The sequence below is a fragment of the Corythoichthys intestinalis genome, chromosome 5, assembly GCF_030265065.1.
Source record: "Corythoichthys intestinalis isolate RoL2023-P3 chromosome 5, ASM3026506v1, whole genome shotgun sequence".
In the NCBI taxonomy this organism is placed as follows: Eukaryota; Metazoa; Chordata; class Actinopteri; order Syngnathiformes; family Syngnathidae; genus Corythoichthys; species Corythoichthys intestinalis.
The window spans coordinates 61,031,154-61,055,887 of NC_080399.1; the positions used below are offsets into that span (position 1 = coordinate 61,031,154).

At 38.2% G+C, this 24,734-nt stretch overlaps 1 protein-coding gene across 1 annotated transcript in view; it reads left to right on the forward strand.

Annotated features, from left to right (window-relative positions):
• The window catches only part of sntb2 (syntrophin, beta 2), a 48,251-nt gene extending 29,995 nt beyond the window's left edge, over positions 1-18,256 (forward strand). Inside the window, exons 3-7 of the mRNA XM_057836772.1 lie at positions 1,253-1,463; positions 2,043-2,185; positions 4,778-4,974; positions 7,694-7,884; positions 13,846-18,256. Coding sequence (XP_057692755.1) covers positions 1,253-1,463; positions 2,043-2,185; positions 4,778-4,974; positions 7,694-7,884; positions 13,846-13,938 — 835 coding nt within the window. The 3' untranslated portion in view covers positions 13,939-18,256. The remainder of the gene's footprint in view (positions 1-1,252; positions 1,464-2,042; positions 2,186-4,777; positions 4,975-7,693; positions 7,885-13,845) is intronic.
• The last annotated feature ends 6,478 nt before the right edge of the window (positions 18,257-24,734 follow it).

Sequence of the window (24,734 nt, forward strand, 5' to 3'; positions counted from 1 at the left end):
TCGTGTCAATTCCTGCACTTTTTCGCCCTTGGACAAATGAGAGATGCATATAGCATCGTTTCGATGCCTTTTGACTAAATTTGAAATGTGGTTTCCTTAGTTCTTTCTGCTTCTGCTTTGAGCTTAGTTCTTTCTGTTTCTTTCGTTCATATTCGCTCATGTCGGAGCTGGACACGGTCGACGCCATGTTGTGTGGTTTTGAAACCATGGCAACAATCCTCGTCTTCTATTGGTGCATGTGACCTAAAACGGCTTCACACACAGACTATGCTCAATATCACTGCGCCACCGTAAAAAAAACAAAAAACAAAGACCGACACAAAAACGCTAACTATTAAAAATTGACTGGAAACCGTGAGTAGGACTTTTTTGTGGGTACTAATTAGCAACGTATATATATTATAAAGCAGAGTTCATGTAGATCCATTTGAGTGGAACGAACCAACTCAATTTCACTCAGCCAATAAAGCCTATGCAGTCTTTTTTATTTTAATGTCAATGTCATTCTTTACTTGAGATTGTTTTTTCTTGCATGGCCACAATGAAACAATTTGCATTTTACTTGGGAGTAAATAGTTTGAGATTTTTTTTTTTTTTTAAGTACGTGCACTAACCATAGTTGAGTAAAATTAAGTTCACGTTCTTGTAGTACAAGTGCACGACGTATACTGTACTAGAATGCATATCCTTGTCTTACCTCTGGAACCTTAGTTTACAAAGCCTCCAGTGCTCTGGCAACCTGGACAACGACACAAAGACCTGATCTCCGTAATTGGCTACCCTAATTGGTGGAGGGCGGAACAGCCGTTGTAAACACAAAATCAAATCAAGATAACTTTTATGGACTGACAATTGACTTTGAAATTGGGAAAATCTTGAATCATTATGAACCGTGTTAGAAGTATTTTTTTTAAAAAAAACATGTTTATAAAATGTCCATTGAAATATTAGGGCAAGTTCATGAATAAATGAAGTATGATTCTTACATATTGCTCCTTAGTGTAACCATGGATGATAATTGTCAGGAATCGTAAAAGTGATTGCAAAATGCAAACACACTACAAAACACATTAAATGACAAACTCCAACCAGGTTACACAGTCATTTTGACCTCCTTTCCATGAAAGTTCCCCTTTCACATTGTACACACAGCAGTCGCTGACATCTGATACAATCACATGGGTCTGGAAGGACAGAGCACAGTACCTACTATCTATGCTGCAGTATTGTGAATGCCTTTCTTCATTTTCAGACTTTTGGAACTGCATTCCCCCGATGGTCAGCACACAGTGGTACTTCGCTGTAAAGATGCCCCCACAGCCAACTCCTGGTTCACTGCCATCCACACCAACATTGCGGCCCTCCTCCCGCAGACCCTGGCTCACATCAATGCCTACCTGGGGGCTTCTGCCTCAGCTTCCTCACAGCCTCACCTCAAGCACATAGGATGGCTGGCTGAACAGGTATATTTCAAAGCAAATTAATATTGGTATTCCCAGCAATGCATTAATGTAACTACTGTGTTGTCCATCTTATTTTTCTAATAACCAGACAAAGCGTGAAAATCATGCTCTAATGTTTCGTTTTCACTCTACCAGTCGCCCAGTGTTTAGAGTACCCTTTTTTGTATAGAACGACGTGTGGCCCCATGGTTAATCTCATTGTATGCTGAGTAATAGAGTGCTAACTCCTAACACCACAACTACGTTTGACTATAAACAAATAAAATATACAAACCGAAATGTGTGGCGCAGTGCTAATGTATATGAAACATATGAATATAACTGACAAGCTGCAGCTCCTTCTTGAGAATGAGCCTAACAAACTACTTACACTTAAGCTCCACTAGGTGGCGACAATGAATTAGAAATAAAGACTGGCAATCGGAGGACAGCAAATTTAATGTTATTTTTTAGTACAGCTTGGAATTTTTTAGTACAGCTTGATACGAAAGCCACTCCGGAACAAATTAATTTCGCATCTTGTGGTACTTCAATGACCCAAATTACTGACAAAAGCTGAGCTTGTTTAACGTTTTTTAGGTCCAGCTAGAAGGTGGACGACAGCAGCACAGACCTGTTGTCATGGCACTTACAGAAAAGGACATACTGCTCTTTGAATCTGTGCCATGGGGTAGAGAATTGTGGGCATTGCCTTTGCTCACACACCCGCTGCTTGCTACAAGGTAGGACTATTTGAAACGATAATGATTTTTCTTCATACTGCATCTCTAATCAGAACCCAAAATGAATAGCATGATATTACAAACATGGTCAGTGGGTGGGTTTGTTCTTCCATCTAATCCTGGGGTTTCCCTTCCCATGTTAATTTCCACATTCTCACTTTTCTTGTGTGATTTATTTTAGGTAAGCTCATATTGACGTATAAGGCATTTAACACTAATAATCAACTACAGTGGTATGAAAAAGTATCTGAACCTTTTGGAATTTCTCACATTTCTGCATAAAATCATCAAATGTGAGCTGATCTTTGTCAAAATCACATAGATGAAAAAACAGCGACTGCTTTAACTAAAACAACCCAAGCATTTATTGGTTTAGAATTTTAATCAGGATAGTATGCAAACAATGACAGAAGGGGGGGGGGGGGATAAATAAGTGAACCATCACATTTAATATTTTCTGCCCCCCCCCAATTTGGCAACAATAATTCAATTCAATTTTATTTGTATAGCACTATATCACAACAAGGGTATCTCAGAGGGCTTTAAAGAGTCAATTTGATACACAGTCAGATACAGTCGCCAATAACTTAACCAGACGCTTCCTCTTAGCTGCAGAACAGTCTAGCACGTCGATCAGGACTAATCTTGGCCCATTCTTCTCTGCAAAACTGCTGTAGTTCAGTCCTAGGATGTCTGGCATGAATTGCTGTCTTTAGGTCATGCCACAGCATCTCAATGGGGTTCAAGTCTGGACTTTGCCTTGGCCACTCCAGAACGTGCAGTTTGTTCTTCTGAAACCATCCTGAAGTTGATTTACTTCTGTGTTTTGGATCATTGTCTTGTTGCAGCATCCATCGTCTTTTTAGCTTCAACTGTCTGACAGGCGGCCTCAAGTTTTTCTGCAAAACATCCTGATAAACTTTTTAATGCATTCTTCCATTAATGATTGCAAGCTGTGCAGACCCTAAGGTAGCAAAGCAGCCCCAATCATGATGCTCTCTCCACTATACTTCACGGTGGGGATGAGGTGTTGATGTTGGTGAGCTGTTCCATTTTTCCTCCACACATAACATTGTGTGTTACCCCCAAACAATTCAACTTTGGTTTCATCAGTCCACCAAATAGTTTGCCAAAACTTCTGTGGAGTGTCCAAGTGCCTTTCTGCGTACATTAAACGAGCAACAATGTATTTCTTTCTTCTTTTTTTTTTTTTAGGCAGCAGTAGCTTCCTCCGTGGAGTCCTCCAATTAACACCATTGTTAGCTATAGTTTTAGTTTTACATATAGTTGATGTGTGCACAGAGATATTGGACTGTGGCAGTGATTTCTGCAAGTCTTTAGCAGATACTCTAGAGTTCTTTTTTACCTCTCTGAGTATTCCACGCTGAACTCTTGGCGTCATTTTTGGTGGACGGCCACTCCTTGGGAGAGAAGCAACAATGTCAAACTCTCTCCATTTGTAGACAACCTCTCTGACGGTGGATTGATGCACATCCAGACTTTTAGAGATGGTTGTGTATCCTTTCCCAGCTTTATACAAATCAGCAATCCTTGAGCGCAAGTCTTCAGACAGCTCTTTTGACCGAGCCATGATGCACATCAGACAATGCTTCTCATCAAGACATTTCGTACCAGGTGTGTGTTTTATAGTGGGCAGGGCAGCTTTAAACCTCACATCAGTGATTGGGCACACACATGACTTAAATTGTTTGGTAAAGAAATTGGTTTCAATTGCTCTTTATGAATATGAAAACCTAGAAATGTTTGGGTGGTTTTAGTTAAAGCATACCCTGTATTTTTATCTGTGTGATTTTGTCAAAGATCAGATCACATTTGATGGTGATTTTATGAAGAAATTCCAAAAGGTTCAGATACTTTTTCATACCACTGTAAATTAAATTATCCTATACCATCTACTACGAGCACTATCCCTCTAGACATTTCCAACATGGATCTAGTTCAGTGGTGGACAAACCAGCCCTCAAGGGCAGCCTTGGATCCTGATTTTTGTTTTAATCAATCCCGCACAGCCTGTTTGACATCATCAGCCTGACTGCAATCAACTGAATGCACTTGGAAGACACCAGATTGGTGAAAAGGTGCCCTCTTGATGGGTTGGCATTTATACACCAGGGTTCTAGACTGCAACCAAATGGTTGCATTTTGCGACTAAAAGTAGAGCTATCTACTTACACATCCGCGACCAATAACATTGCGGGTATTTTTGTTTGTTTGTTCGTTTGTTTGTTTTTTGCTGACAAACTCCTTTTCACGGTTAAATCAACTAGTTGGCGGTAATGTAATGAACTGGTTTTGTTGAGAGAGTCCACTCACGCTGCTGAGAACAGCTTCTCTCTCACGCAGACAAACACAGACAATTAAAGTTGACGTTTTCCTGCTCTATTTTTGCTTCAGGAATGAAAGGCATGGATTGGCCTTCACCAAACACATCCTTTTTCACAGAAATCAAAAGATAATGATCAGTGGCCGTTCAATAAATGTCGTCCTTGAACAGTCAAATGCTTTTGCAATACAGAGGAGACATTTTTGTATAAAAAGAAATGACAGGTCTATTTGTTTACTTCCATCCAGACTGGTGCATTCTGGCAGTGCCCGTGGTTCTCCTGCTCAGAGCTCTGACCTGGTGTTTGCCACTCGGACTGGCACAGGGCGGGGCATCGAATCACACATCTTTCGTGTGGAGACCCACTGGGATCTGTCTTCATGGACAAGGGCACTTGTGCAAGGTGCACATGCTGCAGCAGAACTCATCAAAGAAGTCTCTATTGGTGAGAATGAATCATTTAGTCTGTAAAAGGAAAAACAAGAGTAAGAACTTTCCTAGACTTTCTTATCCAAACTAAGCACGGGACTTGAGAGTTCTTGGTACTTAAAGTGGCCCCTTTTCGATCGAGCTGATGCTCGTGCTTGGTCCGGACTAGCTCTTGGATTAGCATCGGTTCTTTCTGTTTTGATCAGTGAAGCACTGGCACAGGAGGCTGAAAACTGGTGTGAAACTGGTGAAACATCATCTGTACAAAGAACATTAGTGCCCTCCAGTGGAGGAAAAAATGTTTCTTACCATGAAACTAAAACAATCATATCTCCGGTTTTCCGTGGTCTATCGATGCCAAATAAAAACTTATGCGATTCGTTGTGACTATAGGCAGAATTTTGACTTTTGTGTGTATGTGTGTGTTTGGGGGGAGGGGGACAACACATGTTGATGACCCCGAAATGCAGTGTCAGCCGTAAAATTAACTTACTATTAGGGCTGTCAAAATTAACGCGTTAACGCGCGGTAATTCAATTTTTAAATTAATCACGTTAAAATATTTGACGCAATTAACGCACATGTCCCTCTCAGACAGTATTCTGCCTTTTGGTAAGTTTTACAGCAAGGCGTTTTGTGCTGTCTAACAGCGAACTCTTGTGGTCGCTTTGCGACATGGTTTATTTTTTTCTTGCCAGTTCAATATGGCTGCGCGACGTCTCTGTTGTGCTTATATGATCCTTGGAAAAGATTTGTCCGTAAGTATGGTTGTTGTAAAGAATGTACATATTATGTTAATATATTTTTTGTATGAGACGCTTTTTGTTTATGTTTAGTCAACCTGTATAGCGTGCTAAGCTAACGTTGTTGCTAATGCAATGCTTGTTCAATTTTTTTTTGTAGTTTTACTTAAACGGTCTAAAGAGGACAATGTTTTAAGGCCATTTTATTAATAAATCAGATGAAAAAGGAAGTCTGATTATTAAGGCGTCGTTCACTAGCTGTCTAGCTTTGGAAAAAGTAGACGCTTCGGAGTGAGGACAGCATAGACAGATTTAAATGACAGTAGAGTGAAATGCCCACTACAGTCCTTATGTACCGTATGTTGAATGTATATATCCATCTTGTGTCTTATCTTTCCATTCCAACAATTTATTTTACAGAATATATATATATATAATTCACAGAAAAATATGGCATATTTTATAGATGGTTTGAATTGTGATCAATTGCGATTAATTACGATGAATTAATTTTTAAGCTGTAATTAACTCGATTAAAAATTTTAATCGTTTGACAGCCCTATAATAAACAAATACAGTCCTTATGTACCGTATGTTGAATGTATATATCCATCTTGTGTCTTATCTTTCCATTCCAACAATTTATTTTACAGAATATATATATAATTTACAGAAAAATAGGGCATATTTTATAGATGGTTTGAATTGCGATTAATTGCGATTAATTACGATTAATTAATTTTTAAGCTGTAATTAACTCGATTAAAAATTTTAATCGTTTGACAGCCCTACTTACTATATACTGTAAGTATTTAATGCATTCGCAATGTATATGTTATGTTGTATTCCCTGAATGTAAACACGGATCACGCATATGATGTTTGAACATTTTTTGTTGCAGGCAGTGACGTTTCGACTGTTAAAGAAACACAAACCTCTGGTTATTACTGTAGACATGACGGCACATCAAACACAGGATTCGCAAATCTTCACTTTGGTCGGAGTTTTTGGAAACCCTCATTCTTAATGTGCAAAATGTTCATATGCGTGCGGATGATACGCCTTCTTTATGCGAGATATCTTTACGTGTACACTTAGCCTCAGTCATGTTACTATAACAAGCACAAAAAAAGAAAACAAGTATACCGTAATTTTCGGACTATAAGACACTACTTTTTTTCCTCATTTTGAATCCTGCGGCTTATTTGTTCATTTATTTGGGTTAATAGGCAACGCTTTATTTAACAGCGGCGTCATAACACTGCCATAAGACCATCATAATTATGACATGACGCTATCATGGGCATGAGGATGACACAAAATGGCATCTGTTATTAGCATTCATAAATGCTCATGACAGTTTAATGTCATAATTATGACGGTCTTATGACAGTCTTATGATGCTACTGTCAAATAAAGTGTTACTAATTACCATAACTAGCAGTTAATGAAACAACTTCAATAGTAACTGAAGAAATAGTTAGCACAGAACATGAATTTTGATTTTTATTTAGATCTGTAATGAATGCCAAGAGGCAATTTAGATGACAACAGTGTTGACAGCAGGTGGCAGCAGAGGTTGACGGTCTCCCCCAAGGGAGCAGTGATGTTCAAATGAAGCTTCTTGAAGCAATGAAGCTTTGAAGCCAATTGGTTCAAAGCTTCATGGTGGTTCATTTGGTCAGTCTTATGATGCCGCTGTCAAAGTGTTATCAGTTCATATCTTTTGGTGTAAATATCCCATGATACAGTGAGGACAGCTGCAGCTTATAGTCCAGTGCGGCTTATCGATGAACAAATGCCGCTTTCATGTCAATTTTGTTGGGTGGCGGCTTATAGTCAGGTGTGCCTCATAGTCCTAATATTAAGGTATATTTAAACCAGCAAACCAGCTGTTTACGCTCAGTTGAAAAGTTTTGGGCTGTAAATTGTTGTGTTACTACTCAAATGCACTATAGATGGAAAAAACTGATTATTCCTTGCTTCCCCCAGGCTGCACATTGAACAGACAAGATGTTCGACTGACTCTGCACTATGAGAAGGGCTTTACTGTGGTAAGAGAGCCATCCGACCCATCCAACGGAGCTGTACTCTTCAGATACCCGTATGAAAAACTGAAAATGTCTGCTGATGACGGAATACGCAACCTTTACCTTGATTTTGGTGGTCCAGAAGGAGAAATGGTAAGTTGTGACAGTGATGCCAGTTACAAGCTAACTATAAGACCTTTTTTGATGGTTTCAAAACATAAACTTAAAAAAAAGACACTGGGATATAATATGACATGAATATACCCCCCCCCCCCCCCATCAGGATAAGCAGTAGGAAGATGAATGTATTTGAAGAACAATTCTACACAATTAGGGAACATACATTAGAATTTAAATTTACCATCAGAGGTGGGTAGAGTAGCCAAAAATTTGACTCAAGTAAGAGTAGCGTTACTTCAAATTATTAATCAAGTAAAAGTAAAAACAGTCATCCAAAAAATGTTCTCAATTGCAAATAAAAAAGTATTTGGTGAAAAGAATACTCAAGTAATAAGTAGCATTGTGAGTAACTGCTTAAGATTTAAAAAAAAAAAAAAGTTATTTATTTTCTCAGCACAGTTATCTATATGAACGGTGATTATTATACTGTACTATAACATACTAAATTACCACATTAAGCTAAAGAATTACAAAAAAACAATACACTGAAGTCCGGCTAGTGAAAAAAAATCTGAGGAATGAAGTGTTATTATGTATAAATAACATGAGTACCCTCTAGTGGAGAAAACAAACAGGATTTAATATTATCAAACTAAAAGGATCATATATCCGGTTTTCTGTGGTTAATCGGTGCAAAATAAGTACTGTGGGAGAGATTAAAATCCGCACTTTCGAGTCATGTTGACAACGGTGCTCTACCTCAAATACTTATTTTTTTACGGTGTTTTAAAGACGCCACATTATTGAACAGGCTGGCGTGATCATAAACAGCAAGCTTGAGTCCTATTGAACAGTCGAAACGTCACTGCCTGCAACAAAAAATGTTCAAACATCATATGCGTGATCCGTGTTTACATTCAGGGAATACAACATAACATATACATTGCGAATGCATTAAATACTTACAGTATATAGTAAGTAGGGCTGTCAAACGATTACAATTTTTAATCGAGTTAATTACAGCTTAAAAATTAATTAATTGTAATTAATCGCAATTAATCGCAATTCAAACCATCTATAAAATATGCCATATTTTTCTGTAAATTATATATATATATATTCTGTAAAATAAATTGTTGGAATGGAAAGATAAGACACAAGATGGATATATATACATTCAACATACGGTACATAAGGACTGTATTTGTTTATTATAACTATAAATCAACAAGATGGCATTAACATTATTAACATTCTGTTAAAGCGATCCATGGATAGAAAGACTTGTAGTTCTTAAAAGATAAATGTTAGTACAAGTTATAGAAATTGTATATTAAAACTAAAGATGCACCGATACCAATACTAGTATCGGCAGGGGGCGCCGATCCGGCCCGAAATGGTGGTATCGGTATCGGCGAGTACCAACAAAGACGGCGCCGATACCACTTACCTGTCCAATATTATAACATTTGACCGCAGCCTTTTTTTTTCCTCCTGGCGCTCACTACACTCTGTCTCTGTGTTGTGTCAGCTATCGCTATTGGCGAGAACGGGCCAATAGCCACTCCTGACCAATGACAAGGCGGCGGTCAGAAATATTAGTAATAGTGTGTATATATATATATATATATATATATATATATATATATATATATATATATATATATATATATATATATAAACGGGGTGGTATCGGTATGGTATCGGTATCGGCCGATACTGCACAGCCAGGTATCGGTATCGGGGCCAAAAAATGGTATCGGCGCATCACTAATTAAAACCCCTCTTAATGTTTTCGTTTTAATAAAATTTTCAATTAAAAAATAAACTAGTAACCCGCCATTGTTGATGTCAATAATTACTTACACAATGCTCATGGGTGCTGAAGCCTATAAAATCAGTTGCACCCAAGCACCAGCAGAGGGCGGCAAAACTCCATAAAACACAATTAACAAGTGGACATTTCACTCTACTGACATTTAAATCTGTCTGAGCGGGACATGTGCGTTAATGGCGTCAAATATCTTAACGTGATTAATTTAAAAAATTAATTACCGCCCGTTAACACGATAATTTTGACAGCCCTAGTATATATATATATACATATATGTGTGTATATGTATATATGTATATGTGTGTATATATATGTATATGTATATTTGTATATGTATATATGCGTATATATATTTTTTTAAATCATTAAATTTATTAGGATCATGGAAGCTTCCACTTGGGGAAAATATATACATACAGTATATCCTGTATATACATAATATAATAAAAATATACAGTACCGTGCAAAAGTTTTAGGCAGGTGTCCTGCCTAAAACGTTTGCACAGTACTGTATGTATATATATATATATATATATATATATATATATATATATATATATATATATATATATATATATATATATGATCTTTATTCAGGAGTCACACAGGGTGTCCTTAAGCAAACAGGAACAGAGAACAGAGGCACAAACTATCTGTGCACGACAAACAGGCTTTTACGCCAACGGCGCCACATGCTTGACCTACAGCTATAACTATTTGTAGGGTCCGTTATTTTCATTAAATTACCATTTTCAGACTCATTTAATCGACACATGAACTTATACATCAGATTTCTTAAATGCGCTTTAAAGGTGGGTAACCCAGAACTGACAAAAAATTGGCTGGCGCTGTACCATCCAGGCACACCCAATAACAGCCTCAAGGCATCATTATAGGCTACATTTAGCCTCTGGATGGACTTAGCTATGTACCTGGTCCACAGGTGAGCGATGTAAAAGGTTGTGCAATAGACCCTACTCACGTGACGTCACAGCCACGCCCCCGCGCCACGTTGTCCGTATACTCGTCATGTTAATGCATTAGCACTTCGTAAATTCCTCCTATTATGGCATGTTTTTCTGCTCGTTAACATTAATAATCAAAATGGTGAAGTCGTGTGTGGCGGTCGGTTGCAAAAACAGAGAAGATAGACGGAGAGACTTGGAAGTTTTACCGTATTCCGAGAGACCCGAAGAGGAGACCGAGATTGACTGCTGCAATTCGACGAGAAAACTGGGCTCCAAACGACTACCACAGATTATGTAGTAGTCATTTTATATCTGGTAAGATGCATTTAATATATATTTAGAGGGTTTTGGGCTGACAACCACAATTAAGATCATTGCTAGGCTAATCGCCGACAACATCCACTCAGACGTTGTGAATGAACTACCTGAAAATATATAATTATAAGGGGATAATCAGACAGTTGTCATACAATTAATTTACAATTTCACTATTGAGGTCAAAAGCCAAAAAATAAATTCAACTGGACAATCTGGAGTAGTGCTTTCGCATTTCATATTTATTACATATTATATTTGTATGCAGTGAGAGTGCTATCGCTAAACCATATAAACATTAAAAGCCCTAGCTCCATTGACAAATGACATGAAATACATTAGAGTTGACAGTGGATGTTAGCAAGAACAAAAGATTTTGAATTGAAAATTTCGTAACTCACTCTTCCGAGCACAAGATTCCTGCCGAATTTTCGTGTACGAGGACCTGTTTCACCCAACCAGCAACGTAGCATTTATAAGCCTCCAAGCTCTTAAAGTTTTTCAAACTTTCGTGAGAATAGGCTGATTTTGTGTGGACAAAATAGTTGTAAATATCAGGGTCAGGCAGAGACGGCGAAGGCAGCCGGTCAAAAAACATCGATTTAGGCATCAAATACGGATCTGGCGAATGGATAAACTGAAGCTTTTCCACGTAACGCCGTTTATGCAACGCATCCAATGAGTTTACAGCGTCAGATAACACCGGGGCTTCCATGAATTGCTCTATAACTTGCTTGACTAATTGAAAACAATGAGAATAGGTCTAAAAAATAGGTACAATATGGCGGCCGGAAACAGCGACACGCCCATTTTGTGACGTAGGTGAGTAGGGTCTATATGCCCTGAACAGTGATGTTTTCACGTGGAAGGAACACATAAAAAGTTTTCTCTTAAGCATATTTGCTAGTGCATAAAGTTTACTGCATTGAAGGTGAATGTTCCTGTCACTGACAAATCAGCAGTTATAAAGTGGCCCAGATATTTAGCCTCATTGCAGACATTTAGCGCTTTCTTGCCCAGAAAGAAGCGAGGGAATATAGCCCCCATATCTTTAGATTGTATAATTATAATGTTACTTTTCTCTGCATTGTATTTGATGACAAATTGTGTACATAAGATGGTTAATGATAGTGCTTCCTACAACATTGCCAGTATTTATTAAATCTATTGAGATGGCTGGACAATTCGTCCATGATAACATTGAACAAATATGGTGAGAGTATTCCTCCCTGTCTCACACCATTACTTACTATGAAGCAAAAAGAAACCGTGTTACCCCATTTAATGTGAACAAGTTGATTTGCAAACCAGAAGGCTATAATATGAATGATATATTTAGGCACCCCCCTTTGTGTCAAAATAAGAAAAGTTTGCTATGATGGATCCAATCAAAGGCTTTCGATGAGTCAATAAAGTATAAAAAAAAATTTTTGAGTTCAGGCGTTGATACTTAAGTAATTGTTCCTTCAATGCAAATATGCACATATCGGTTCCAAGTTTTCTTTTGAACCCGAACTGATTGTCACCTGCGGAAATAAATATAGCTATTGTATTCAGTATGATTGTCTCTACCACTTTAGAAAGCACACTGGCCAGAGCAAGTAGTCTGTAGTTATCTTTGCTATTAATTTTACCAGTCTTATCTTTTATACTAGGCACAAGTTGAACTGCCAACATAGAATCAGGTAGAATGCCATGTTTAAAGAAACCTTAAAAACATAATGGAGTCATGTGATTATTATTGCGACATCTCATTAGTGGAATTGCTTGAGCCACTGTTGGCGTCTCTGGCAAATTAAAAAAAATTATAAAATATGTAGATTATAAAATATGTAGAGTAAAATGGAAAATTGTAATGAGTAGTGTAGCCCAACATGTCAGGGAAGTTCACTTTTTAAACCCCAAGTAGCAATCAATAGCTCAAATAAGTGAAAAGAATCAGACTCAGCCAAGGATTGCCTGCTTCGAAGACTTTATAGATAAACAAGATGTGTCCTGCCTAAAACTTTTGCACAGTACTGTATATACTTTGTATATATCTCAAGGGTACAAAATGATGTGATCCAGCCAGGAGCTGTGACCACGCAGAAGTACAATAAAACGGTGCACAACAGGACTCTATGAAGGGCGTTGCTATGAAAACGATATGAACTATGGAACAATACCTGCTACGAAAACGAAAGTGAACCTTATTACAGCCCAACTTTTTTTCCACAGAAAAACATCCTGAGTTATGACCTTGAGCACTAGCTCTAGCTGGTACAAGAGGGAGTCAAATCAGATAAGGCAGTCAACAGATACCCATTGTAAATGTTCAAAGGAATATTTGGAGCACACATATTTGGAACACAAGAACATGAAAACAGTCTCACATGCAAGCATATAGTTTCACAGCAGTTAATAATTGTGTTTTATAAGCATGAATAAAATATTCTTTCACACAAAGTAACTGAGTAAGAGTAGCGTTTCTTCTTCACAAATCCACTCAAGTAAAAGTATGGCTTAGTAAAACAACTTAGAAGTAAAATTTTTCTCAAAAAGTTACTCAAGTAATTGTAACGAAGTAAATGTAACGCATTACTACCCACCTCTGTTTACCAGAAATATCATTTTAGGGCAACAGAGAAGGCCTTGCGGGCCCTGACAGTCCGCCGCCACTGGTATACTGTACATAAAAGATTTTTCTAAAGTGGAGATGCTCCTCAGTCAAAAGCGTTTCTGGACCAGATTATATATTCCAAAATTTCCAATTTGAACCAGGAGTATAATGCTCAGGCAGAAATACACAGACGAAATAGTCATTAATCTCAATTTGTGTTTCAACTACTAACCTTTCTCCCATATTCTGTCCTTTTCCTTTTTTTGTTCCCCTACCAGGTATTTGACCTTCACTCGGGTCCAAAGCCAGTTGTGTTTGTCCTTCATGCTTTTCTCTCGGCAAAGCTTACTCGTATGGGCTTACTCACATGAAGTCATTCCCATCAACAAATGAAATCAATTGGAACTCACAGCACAGGCATGTGCGCTGCCACCACCGACCCCCATCCTAAAAATGTGCCTTGGCTTCCATTTTCTACTTTTCTTACCACAGCAGCTGTATTGCTATATCAAGTCTTAAAGTAGCACTTTGCTTGAAGTTCTCAGACTTCCAGGGAAAAAAGCATTTAACATTCCAGTGACAGTTCTCATTAAAGACAAGGGTCATATTCTCCTGTGTCCATAAAAGCGAAAAGGCACACAGTGGCACACTTTTCTTACTGCATAGATTCTTCGTACGCGGGCATTCCCTGTGAAATATGGGCTCGCGTTATATGCTCTAATCAACTTAAGCACTTTTTGCACTTTTACTTACTTGAGTCTATTGTAAGTCCAGTGTCCAGTGAAGGTGCAACATTAAATTGCACTTAGCAGTTCAAATATAAGCCACGTGCTAAAAATACTTAAAAAGGTGTTTAAACAACAACTGTTATAATTTGCTTTTATTCTGTTTTTTCCCCCTCTTCTTTTATACCAAGGTTGGTATGATGCCTATATTGAAATGAAGGCTCATCCCTCCAATCATACCAATATTTCCTCAACCAGTACTCATAATTTAAAGGAGGACTATGTAAGATTTGCACTTCAAGGATTCCATATATGGCCCTAATATTTCAACAGACATAAAAGAAACACGTATTTTGGAAATACTTCTAAAACCATTTTCAATGGTTAAGCTGTGATTTTCCCATTTTAAATCGATTGTCAGCCCGTAAACGTTGCTATTGGTTTTATTCTTTGTTTTCAATGGATGTCCCGCCCCCACTAATCAGCAAATTACGAGATAAATTCTTTGTCTTCAACCAGATTGCAACAGCTCTGTAAATTACCAGTACTTGAAGTACGCGTACTTCTGTGACCTTGTACTACTAGCGCCTGTACTTACGTGTACTTGTACTACAAGCGCCTGTACCCGCGTGCACTTGTACTCCAAGCACCTGTACTCGCGTGTGCCGGTACTACAAGCGCTTGTACTCGTGTATCCTTGTACTCCAACCGCCTGTACTCTCGTGTACTTCTACTCCTAGAAAGTGTACTCACGTGTACTTGTACTCAAAGCACTTGCAATCGCATATACTTGTACTACAAGTGCCTGTACTCGCGTATCCTTGTACTACAAGTGCCTGTACTCGCGTGTACTTGTACTCCTAGCAAGTGTACTTGCGTGCACTTTTACTACAAGCACTAGTACTCGCGTGTACTTGTTCCACAAACTAGCACAGCACAGTTCCACGCACAATTTCTCAAGAAATTGCATTTTCTATTTTTTGATGGAAATGCAACATTGGTATGATAATGCAGCGTGATTATCCACGGTGAAGCACTTATCTGGCAGCCCAGAAGGGAAGGAAAGGGATGTTGTGTGCTATGAATCTTACATATTGATCCTTTAAATCGATTGGCGACCATTGAATCGAATCGTCCAAACTTCGCAATATCGGCCAATCTCTTAACGTTGTCCAAAGAATCAATAATCGTATTGCCATGAAATTGGTGACACACTACACTCCTAAAAAATAGGAGGCTTTTATTTTTTAATTATTCTTCAGATTTAATAAATGTATATATAGCCCATATTTCGAAAATATTTACAAGTCTAAAGAAAATAATTTCCAGGATGGTTTTAGCTGTCTCCGTTTTTTCCGGAGTCATATTCAGTTTACGCATGATGAGTGCGCAGTAAATATATGGGAAGGAAAATCCACGTGGATGAAAAGTGTGCAAGTCTGGGTGCAAAAAAATGACACGAGAATATGGCCTTACATGAAGTGAATTGGTTAGATGAACTTATCGTACTTCAGTTTAAGTCGCACAGAAAAATAAAGCATAGGAAAGGGGTCGGCAACCTTTTGTACTTCATTTGGGAACACCACCCATGTAAATGTTCTGCTATCTTTATATTTTTATTCCTTTTGTTGATTTATCCATTATTTGTTCCAACTCCTAAACATTCCCCAAAAATCGATCAAGCTTTCGATTTCTCAAAACGCAGAGTTTTCCACAAAAACAGCCCCATTCATTTTCAATGGCAAAACTAAACTAAATTTTGTCCTACAGTTTTGATCCGATTCACATTGTTTACACGTCCAAGAATCTCTGAACCCAAACTCAAGGCACACAAAAGTTGGATACGGTTTTTGCCAAAAACATGCGGTTCCACCAAAATGTGACAAAAACTTTTCAATTTTCACTCAATGGCCTCATTAATTACCAATTGGAGAAAATGACCCGATAATAACAGAAAATGCCCTGAAAAGCCCCTTATTCTACAGGAAGTGACCCAGAAATGCCCTAGAATCGCTGCAAAAACACAAAAAAACCAAACTTTAACCGAAAACAACAAATATCTCCCAAAAATCGGGGGGAGAAGACATAAGGTTAAACGAAAACAAAAAAAAAAAAAGCCAAACTACAAAAACTGTAGAAAGAAAATGGCAAAACCGTAACAAAAAACAGCAACAACAACAAAAAAATCACCAAAAAACAACAGCAGAAAACATAAATAGTCAAAAGCGCAAGTTTGATCTTTTGTAACAGCAATTCAAATTTGCGTTTATAACTAGCTGCCAATACAGCAATAACAATCCACACAAACGATTAGCATGTATCAGTTAGTGTCCGCACATCATCTAAAACAATCACATCAACTCGCTCCAAGTATTCAACCACAATTGAAAACACTCAATAAACAGTACAAGGTGTTATATGCAGGTGTTGCCTAGGTGGATGCTCAACATTACAAAACAAAACAAAAAACGAGACTCTGGCGTCACAAAGTCGGAATCACGCAAGTAGGGTATGTCGTAACCCGGAGACTACCTGTATTCAAATTCATATTTTAAAAAAAACTCAAATCAATGAATTTTCATAAATAGTCATTATTTTCCAAAATCGCAGGGTCCACAAGTGAAGGATGAAAGAGTCACACACCACAGTTTGCCGACCCCTAGGATAGGATGAAGGATTTTCGACAATCAATAATAAACACTTGAGCTTTTATGAGTAATAACTATACTCAATAATATAGTCTTCTTTGCCTAGATTTCCACAGCAGCCTTCTAGTGTACGTTTGGCTTGTTCAGTTTTTTTATTCGTGGTATCAGAAAGTGGCAGGGCAAAATGTTTTCTATATCAGTATGCAGTTAAAAATGGAAAAACTGTACAAGTGAAGCAGATATGTCTGCGTGTGTTTGTTTATATCTTGTGTGCCTGCTGCATGGCAAACATACTTTTCTTTTTTTTTTTTTTTTTTTATCATTTACAATAGGAAACTTGCACAAACAGTATTATACTTATTGTGGGATCTAAAATTGTTTGTGTTCATTTTTATTAGCATGACTTGCTGGCATCAAAGCCTTGTAAGGTGTCATCCTGATGGCTAAACTTCCATTTTCTACACCGCTTGATTCCATTAAAGGTGCTATGAAATGGTGCATATCAAAAAATGAAAAAAACAATTTACCACATACATTTCATAGTCACTCTACCTGAAACTGTGCATCAGGGAATGCCCTTTTTTTCAGTAATTCTGGTTGTGACATCACAACCAGAATTGATTGATCATGTCTCACTTTCGAGTGCTGCACATGTTGACAGACTGACAGAACGATCACATGGCAACAAGATAATAGGAAGCCTATGGATAGCTTGCTTGCAGACATTTTTTGTGGGCGGAGCCAAGGCAGCTGAGAAAGGAAGACTAATTATCATCTATTTTCATTATTGAGCCTTTTTTGGATGGATTTGTGTCTGAAATATGCTCTGCTGTCCATTTAATGTCACTTGCTATCGTATTTCATGGCACCTCTAAAGGTTTCAAATAAGCTGAAGCACATCTAATATGACATACACTTAATTGATCACCAGCCAACCACACATACACTTGCACTGAAGTTTAAAATTTCAAGTTAACCTTCTTTCAAGTAACCTTCTTTACTTCAGAGCCATTATTGGGATTTTACATCTCTGGTAATAGGCAATTGGTATTTCCTTAGGCTCTTAACTAAAAACCATATACTCGTGACATACTGTTTTTGGAATGCGACCTTGAAAATGATGGAATTTAAAATGCAAGCATATTGTAAATATCAAATATTTTTATTGCATTAGGTGCGCCTCCACAAACAGTGCTGGCCAAAAGTATTAGCTCCCCTGCAATTTTGTCAGATAATGCTCAGTTTCTCCCAAAAAATATTGCAATTACAAATGCTTTGGTAGTAATATTTTCATTTTTTTGCTTGCAATGAAAAAACACAGAAGAGAATGGGGGGGGGGGGGGGGGGGGATCATCATTTTACACAAAACTCCAAAAATGGGCCGGACAAAGTATTGGCACCCTCAGCCTAATACTTGGTAGCACAACCTTTAGGAAAAAAATAACTGCGAACAACCGCTTCCGGTATCCATCTCTGAGCTTCTTACAATGCTCTGCTAGAATTTTGCACCATTCTTCTTTGCCCAACTGCTCCAGGTCTCTGAGATTTGAAGGGTGCCTTCTCCACACTACCATTTTCAGATCTCTCCACAGGTGTTCTATGGCATTCAGGTCTTGACTCATTGCTGACCACTTTAGAAGTCTGCAGTACTTTCTCTCAAATCATTTTCTAGTGCTTTTTGAAGTGTGTTTTGGGTCATTGTCCTGCTAGAAGACCCATGACCCCGGAGGGAGACCCAGCTTTCTCACAATGCGCCCTACATTATGCTGCAAAATTTGTTGGTTGTCTTCAGACTTCATAATGCCATGCACACGGTCAAGCAGTCCAGCGCCAGAGGCAGTAGAGCAACCCCAAAACATTAGGGAACTTCCGCCATGTTTGACTGTGGGGACCGTGTTCTTATCTTTGAAGGCCTCGGGTTTTTTTTCCCCTGTAAGCTCTATGTTGATGTCTTTTCCCAAAAAGCTCTACTTTTGTCTCATCTGACCAGAGAACATTCTTCCAAAACGTTTTTGGCTTTCTCAGGATTTGGCAAACTCCAGCCTGGCTTTTTTATGTCACTTGGTCAGAAATGGGGTCTTCCTGGCTATCCTACCATAGAGTCCGTTTTCATTCAGACGCCGACGGATAGTATGGGTTGACACTATTGTACCCTCAGACTGCAGGACAGCTTGAACTTGTTTGAATGTTAGTTGAGGTTCTTTATTAACCATCCGCACAATCTTTTGTTGAAATCTCTCGTCAATTTTTCTTTTCCGTCCACATCTAGCCACAGTGCCATGGGCTTTACACTTATTGATGACACGCCGCGCGGTAGACACAGGAACATTCTGGTCTATGGAGATGGCCTTGAGATTGCCCATGCTTCCTCACAATTTTGCTTCTCAAGTCCACAGACAATTCTTTGGTCTTCTTTCTTTTCTCCATGCTCAATGTGGTACACACAAGGACACATTACAGAAGTTGAGTCAACTTTAATCCATTTTAACTAGCTGCAAGTGTGATTAAGTTATTGCCACCACCTGTTATGTACCACAGGTAAGTAGCAAGTGCTGTTAATTACACAAATTGGAGAAGCATCACATTATTTTTCAAAGGGTGCCAATACTTTTGTTCGGCCCATTTTTTTGTGTGTGTGTGTGTAAAATGATAATGATTTAATTTTTTTCCATTCTCTTTTGTGTTTTTTCATTGCAAGCAAAATAAATGAAGATATTAAAGCATTTTTAATTGCAAACATTTTCTGGAATTGAGAAATTGAGCATTATCTGACAGAATGGCAGGGGTGCCAATACTTTCAGCCAGCACTGTATTGGTCATTTCTGTTTAGAACCACTTCAAATCTTTGCCCATGACCAAATGATGACATACTGGGGTTTAGAAAAATTGTTTACATTTTTGTCAAAGGATTGTTTTTGAAAATTACACATAATAGCATAACTGTTCTGTACAGCAAGAGAATTCTACTTTTTGAAATCACTTGGATATTTAAATACATGGGAAAGATATCACTATCTTTTATTGTGATTCTCAATGAGCCTTTTTCCAAATGCTGTTGGAACAATTCTGTTTTCTGGAGTGCAGCAATATCGTGCGAGCTGTTTTTTCACAGTTTTAAATTGATATATATTTTTGTAGATGTAACTTAAAGTGTAAAATGTTAGCAAGCAGATTTTGACCAGAACTTTTCTTTAAACGACTCTCTGTAATAGCGTTTTGATACAATCAACTGTTTCTGGGTCGTCTTCTCATGTAAAAGTTTCTGTTCTGATGTTTTTGTTTTGCCTCCAAACCCCCATTTTATTTAAGATGTTTATTGTTTTAATGTAGATTGTCAAAATCATTTCTGTCCCGGACCACATCATAGATGTGCCTGCAGACTTCTATATGCAAGACAAATGTATGGCACAATTCAACACAAGGTCAGATAAGTTAAGAAATGGAAATAAAGCCACAAATAAAAAATGATACATAAAAGTCACATGAAATCAGTAAGGCGGTTAAAAAAAATTTAAAAATTTAATAGAAATAAAATAAATGATAATATAAATGTATAATTGCCTATATTATTACATACAATAAACACAACAAATTGGATTATACCGGTTCAATGTTGTTAAATAATGGCAATCTGCAATGTTATCATTAATGCAAGCAACAAAGTCAATGCACATCATTGGCTTTGTGATACGGTAGGCTAAATCTTGCCCCCATGCCTTGAGTTTGACAGTTATGATCTAGACCAGGGGTCTGCTTTTATCCTTCTGCTGTGGCACTCTCGACGATGCTAGACGCCCAATCGTGTGGCATTCAATTGTCCTTGTGAATAGAAATGAGTATCACAAGAAGACGTCAAATCCATTTGAAGTGTGAGGGTTGGCAGGCAGTTATCTTGATTATTCGCTGCCAACCCTCCCACTTCAAATGGATTGGACATCTGGCGCCATCAATGGCAGCCACTGAGTAAATTGCAGATGTTTTGACATTGATCAAATTATCTTTTAAAGATCGGTTGAGAAATCTCCTAGTTATGACTTCATTTTAATGTCACCGCGTTGATTTTGATGGCAGTTAGTAGTTCCCGGGTTATGAACGAGTTCCGTTCCTACGCTGCCCCATAGACTTCATAATGTATTGATGGGGCACGGGGCCGATTCATAGGGGGCCTATTTCCATCAAAGCTGACCGAGTGGAAACACAGACAAAGAGCTTTTTCCATTGAAAATGAATAAATGCTTAAATCCCTGAATTATTCATAAATATGGACGTAAAACAGTCTTGATTCTTGGTTAAAAGCAAAAAAACAAACGTGCAGTTAGCATTTATTTTACGTAAATATTTCGAACTATGAGGATAGTAAGCTAATTAGCGGCTGCCATATGTAAACAGAGAGCTTTTTGCGTTGAAAATTCTTGTGAATAAATGCTTAAATCCCTGAATTCTTTATAGATATGGAAGTAAAACAGTCTCGATTCTTGGTTAAAAGCAACAACAACAACAAAAAAACGGGCAGTTAGCCTTTTACGTAAATATGTCGAATGTGCTGCTAGTCTCTAAGTGACTCTGGCGGCCCCAATAGTACAACAAAGAGCTTTTTGCGTTGAAAATTCTTGTGAATAAATGCTTAAATTCCTGAATTCTTTATAGATATGGACGTAAAACAGTCCCGATTCTTTGTTAAAAGCAAGAAACCGGGCAGTTAGCAGTGATTTCATGTAAATATTACAAAGTATGATGCCAATGCTGTAGCGGCTAATTTCTCCCATTGATTTTTTTCACAACGCTTCAAAATGCATGCATGGTACGAAAAATATAATAATTACTTTGAGTACTTGAACAAATCACTCCTGAGACAATCCTTCCTGTTTGTATAAAGTACTGCTTTCGTACTTTTTCAACCTAAATCCGGCGTTAGATCGCTACAAGTGACCGACTGCTAATAAATGAAGTGGCGTGTGGGATGGCCCCCTTCGGGAAGGCTTGACTCAGTGAATAGGGAATGTGTCACGTCAATATATTATGAAGTCCATGGCAGGCTATAAAACCCGAATTTTCAAGTAAATTGGAAGTAACCCTTTCACTACCTGTAAATACCCCCTAAATCTCAAATTAACTATCCAAAAACATGTATTGAACGTCATTGTACTGTCTTCACCGAGATGGATGAGGTAAGTCCTAGCTGAACAGTGAGCTAAGCTCCGAAATGACAATGTCAGACATCCGTGTGGTTCGCTGACTTGATTCAGCTGCTCATGCTCAGAATGAAACTAAAATAAAAATGAAACCAGTTTCATCTTCAATAACAGCAATTCAAATTTGCATTAGCTGCTGATACATCAATTACAATCCAAAAAAACTTATTAGCATGTATCAGTTAGCTAGTTCACAAGCAACAAATGTGTGCGTCTGCTTGCAGCTGTAATCTTTCCCCTCCCTCTCTCACTCGGCTGCTCGATTTCTTCGTGGGAGCAAGTGCGCTATTCCACGTGTGTGTGCGCATGCGCTCTTCTTTGTGTGCGCAAGTACATCTTACTCGTGTGTGAAAGTACTACGTGCTCTATGCTTCTTGCACCAAAATAAAAGCATGCATCACAAAATAAAAGTCAACATTATTTTAAAAAAAAAACAAAAAAACAACTGGAGACAAAATGAAATCACGTAAATCACCCGGGGACTACCTGTAATAAGCGATTCATTTTACGAAAATATATCATGATAGGACACTCCGGAACTAATTAATTTCACATTTGAGGTACCAATTTTTTTGTGTGAGACAGTCAAGGTTACTGACCCCTGAATTAGACAATGGTATAAATTTAGCCATATCATTATAATGATTAGCCATTATTATAATAATTATAAAGACATATGCATACAACTTTTTTTTTGTTTCTAAACACTGTTACAATACCTCTCTGTTAAATCTGTGCCTGTGTCAAAATGTACAAGGAGTAAGGCATTGTTTGCTCTCACTGAATGCTGCTCTCAACAACTTAAGAAAAGACATTTTAAAACAAGAGTTTTAATGATTGTTTTCAGGATTGTTGTTCCATGGTTGGTTGGTTGGTTGGTTTTGGTCATCCTTCAGCAAGCAATAGCGTCCGTCCTTTCTGTGGTTATCTCATTTTCTGTGTATAGTTTTTCCTCTGAGTTACTACCAATATTAAGATGATTTATCCTGTGTTAGAAAAACGACTGACTATCCTGTCTATGCAAATTAAATCTTCAGAGGATTGGGTTGTTTTAACCAAAGGTTTACCTTCGACACAATCATTAGGCAGAGGTTACAAGAGGATTCTTTGCTTCTTATGCAATGTATTTTATATTTTGTACCCATAAACAATATGCAATATAATCACAAATAAAGAAATGACTAAATTGTACTCACAACTGTTCAAGCTTTTTCTTGTGGGATACTGAACTACAGTGCTGGCCAAAAGTATTGGTACCCCTGCAATTATGTCAGATAAGGCTCAATTTCTCCCAGAAAATGATTGCAATTACAAATGCTTTGGTAGTAATATCTTTATTTATTTTGCTTGCAATGAAAAAACACAAAAGAGAATGTGGGGGAAAAAATCATTATCGTTTTACACAAAACTCCAAAAATGGGCCGGACAAAAGTATTGTCACCCTCAGCCTAATTCTTGGTACCACAACCTTTAGAAAAAATAAGTGCGAACAACCGCTTCCAGTATCCATCAATGCGTTTCTTACAATGCTCTGCTGGAATTATAGACCATTCTTCTTTGGTCAACTGCTCCAGGTCTCTGAGATTTGAAGGGTGCCTTCTCCAAACTAACATTTTCAGATTTCTCCACAGGGGTTCTATGGGATTCAGGTCTGGATTCATTGCTGGCCACTTTAGAAGTCTCCAGTGCTTTCTCTCATACCATTTTCTAGTGCTTTTTGAAGTGTTTTGGGTCATTTTCCTGCTGGAAGACCCATGACCTCTGAGGGAGTCCCAGCTCTCTCACACTGTGCCCTCAATTATGCTGCAAATTTGTTGGTAAGCTACAGACTTCATAATGCCATGCACACAGTCAAGCAGTCCAGTGCCAGAGGAAGCCAAGCAACCCCAAAACATTAGGGAACCTCCACCATCTTTGACTGTGGGTACCATGTTCTTTTCTTTGAAGGCCTTATTTTTTTCCCTGTAAACTCAATGTTGATGCGTTTTCCCAAAAAGCTCTACTTTTGTCTCATCTGACCAGAGAACATTCTTCCAAAACGTTTTTGGCTTTCAAAGCTAAGCTTTGGCAAACTTCAGCCTGGCTTTTTTATGTCTCTAGGTCAGAAGTGGGGTCTCACTGGGTATCTTACCACAGAGTCTCTTTTCATTCAGATGCTGACAGATAGTACGGGTTAACACCGTTGTTCCCTCGGACTGCAGGACAGCTTGAACTTGTTTGGATGTTAGTCGAGATTCATTATCCACCATCCACACAATCTTTTGTTGAAATCTCGTCAATTTTTCTTTTCTGTCTACATCAGGGGTGCCCAATCCCAGTCCTCGTGAGCCCCTATCCAGCTTGTTTTCCATGTCTCCCTCCTCTAACACACCTGAATCAACTAATCAGGATCGTTATCAGGCTGCTGCAGAGCTTGCTGATGAGCTGATCATTTGATTGAGGGGTGTTAAAGGAGGGAGACACGGAAAACAAGCTGGATAGGGGCTCTAGAGGACCGGGACTGGGCACCCCTGGTCTACATCTAGGGAGGTTAGCCACAGTGCCATGGACTTATTGATGACACTGCGCACGGTAGACACAGAAACATTCAGGTCTTTGGAGA